This window comes from Silene latifolia, chromosome 7 (genome assembly GCF_048544455.1).
Source record: "Silene latifolia isolate original U9 population chromosome 7, ASM4854445v1, whole genome shotgun sequence".
Lineage (NCBI taxonomy): Eukaryota > Viridiplantae > Streptophyta > Magnoliopsida > Caryophyllales > Caryophyllaceae > Silene > Silene latifolia.
In genome coordinates this window covers 35130177-35132873 of record NC_133532.1, presented here as the reverse complement: position 1 = coordinate 35132873, position 2697 = coordinate 35130177, and the positions used below count along the sequence as shown (strand labels likewise).

Here is a 2697-nt window from a genome sequence, read left to right as displayed (position 1 = left end):
ATATTATATTATTAATACTTCCCGATACAAATTCCGTTCACACTCATACTAGATGAACCATAAATTTCGGTCCATATAACAATGGCACACGGCCCGACGCTCAGTTATTAGCTAAGCCCAATTCCCGACTTGGATACTTAATTTATTATTTAATTAACGTCTTACTTGTAATTATTATTTTTTTTTTTTGGTGAAATGTGAGTATATATATATATTTCAAAAACTTTATCCAATTACATAGGGAACAATTGGAAAAACCAAAGAATTAGAACATTGAACATCATCGTTCCCATCAATAGAAGCCCAATCGAGTTCGTATCTCCAATTCAGTCTGTCCACCTCTAAGATCAGTAAGTCTACGAATTTGCTGTTGGATCATCTTCTTCATCCGTTCTGCTACGACTACAGGTCTCAACACACTGAGCTGGATTCTCGCATGATTCCGTTGGGAGCAGACATAATATCTGTAAGTAGTCAACACCATTGCTAAAGCTTTCCATTTCATGTTGTTTCGATTAGGATTCAGTAATTCATTGATAGTAGGAAATGGTCGACCAATCCAGTCTTCAACACATTTTTGCACTTGGCAACTGAATTTGCATTCAGTGAATAAATGGTCAATAGTTTCAGAATGTTCAGCACACATAATGCATATATCATCCAGGCAGAAACCATAGGCATAGAGCTTAGCTTTAGTATTAAGACCTTCTTGCATTATCAGCCAGGAAATGAAAGAATGTTTGGGCACATTCCAATCATTCCACATAATTTTCGTACAGTTCTGTGTAGGATATGTCCCCATTAGCCAGTCATAACCATTACCAATCGTATAACCTTTCTGGTGAGGAGTCCAGCAATTATCAGTGAAGCCATTTTTAATCTTCTCCTTCACCTTACAGATAGTCTTCCAAGTCCAAGTAGAATCATTAGCAGGTGTGTAGTCATGCCAGTTTGCTCCTTTAAGGTAAACACTATCAACCCATTTAATCCAAAGTCTATCAGACTTCGTATAAATCCAGCTCACCAGTTTTCCAACTGATGCTATGTTCCAGATACTTGCCTTTTTAATTCCTAGACCTCCTGCAGATTTGGACATAGTGATTCTATCCCAACCCACCAGTGGGACTCTATGATATTCAGTGCTACTATCCCACATAAAGTTTCTGCAAATGGCCTCAACTCTCTTAATGGCAGCTTTAGGAATGACAAACATCGCATCCCAGTAATTATATAGGGTGTTAAGAACTGAGTTTATGAGGACAACCCTACCAGCATAGGACAGCTTTTTAGCTCCAAGACTTCTGATTCTTGTCACCATTTTCTCCACAAGACAACTGCATTCTTTTTTAGAGACTTTACCTGGCTGAATTGGAACTCCTAAATACCTAAAAGGCATTTTCCCTCCTGAAATCCTGTGACTGAGAGAATATCAGACTGCAATTCCTCTTTCATACCATTAAAAAAAATTCTGACTTAGTATTGTTCATCTGCAGGCCTGATGCATTAGAAAATGAAGTGAATGCTCTCATAAGGAGGAGGATGGAAGGGGCATCTCCTTTGCAAAACATCAGCAAGTCATCAGCAAACATGAGGTGAGTAAGCTTTATTCCTTTGCATAGTGGATGATAGTGAAATGGCCATCTGGCAGTAGCAAAAGCAATAAGCCTTGTCAAATAATCCATACAAATAGTGAATATAAGAGGGGAAACTGGGTCACCCTGTCTGAGTCCTCTCTTACCCTTGAAATACCCAAAGTTATTGCCATTCAGAACCAAGGTATAGGAAGTGGTTTTTATACAGGCCATAAGGAGGTCAATAAATTTAGTTGGAAATCTCAGCCCAATCAGTAATTGTTCCACAAAATCCCATTCTACAGTATCATAAGCTTTTTGCAAGTCAATTTTTTTTTTGATGAAATGTGAGTATATATATATTGATATCAAAACAAGTACAAATTACATGAGAGGAGAAACCAGTTGAATCAAACTGAAGTCCCCCTAACAGCCATCATATTAAAACCAAGCTACCACAAAAACTAGACTACAATGCCCCATTTCTGAAGCCAAGTCCTTTCATCATTCATTACAGTTCGTCCCATTTTTGACCTGATCCTTCTCATGGCATCCTCCCTGATCTGCAAAACCAGAGCTTCAGGCCTAGTAAGGATCATGTTCACCCTCGAGTTGTTCCTCTGATTCCAGATATGATAGAAGCAGGCAAACCAGAGAAGGTAATGAGTATGCATCTTCAGTCTTGCCCCTGCACTTCTGCCACTGCTAGTATAAGCACCCACTGCAATTTTGAACCCACACCATTGCTCAGTTAAACTCAGCACCTGTCTGCTGTATAAACAGTCAAAGAACAGATGCTCCAATGTTTCAGGCTCCTGATCACAGATGCAGCATCTGTTGTCAGGACAGCAGCCAAACTGAAATAGTTTGGCCTTGATATTAAGACCCTGGTTCATCACAAGCCATGAAATCAGCGCATGCTTTGGAAAATTCCAGTCACTCCAGACCAGGTGAACCCAATCCTTCTTAGGCTGTTTATTTCTAAGCCACTCATAACCCTCTCTGATAGAATATCCCTTCAGATTAGCTGCCCATTGGTTATTCTGATATCCAGTCTTCATCATTTCCTTAACTTTGCAAATGCTTTTCCAGGACCAAGCCACCCCAGCTGCAGGAGAGTAGGAGT

General features: G+C 39.6%; 1 protein-coding gene across 1 annotated transcript; it reads right to left on the bottom strand.

Annotated features, from left to right (window-relative positions):
* Positions 1–292: 292 nt before the first annotated feature.
* Positions 293–1396, bottom strand: LOC141589950 (uncharacterized). Its single transcript, XM_074410570.1, has one exon. It carries the CDS (start codon positions 1394–1396, stop codon positions 293–295), a length of 1104 nt encoding a protein of 367 aa, XP_074266671.1.
* Positions 1397–2697: the final 1301 nt, after the last annotated feature.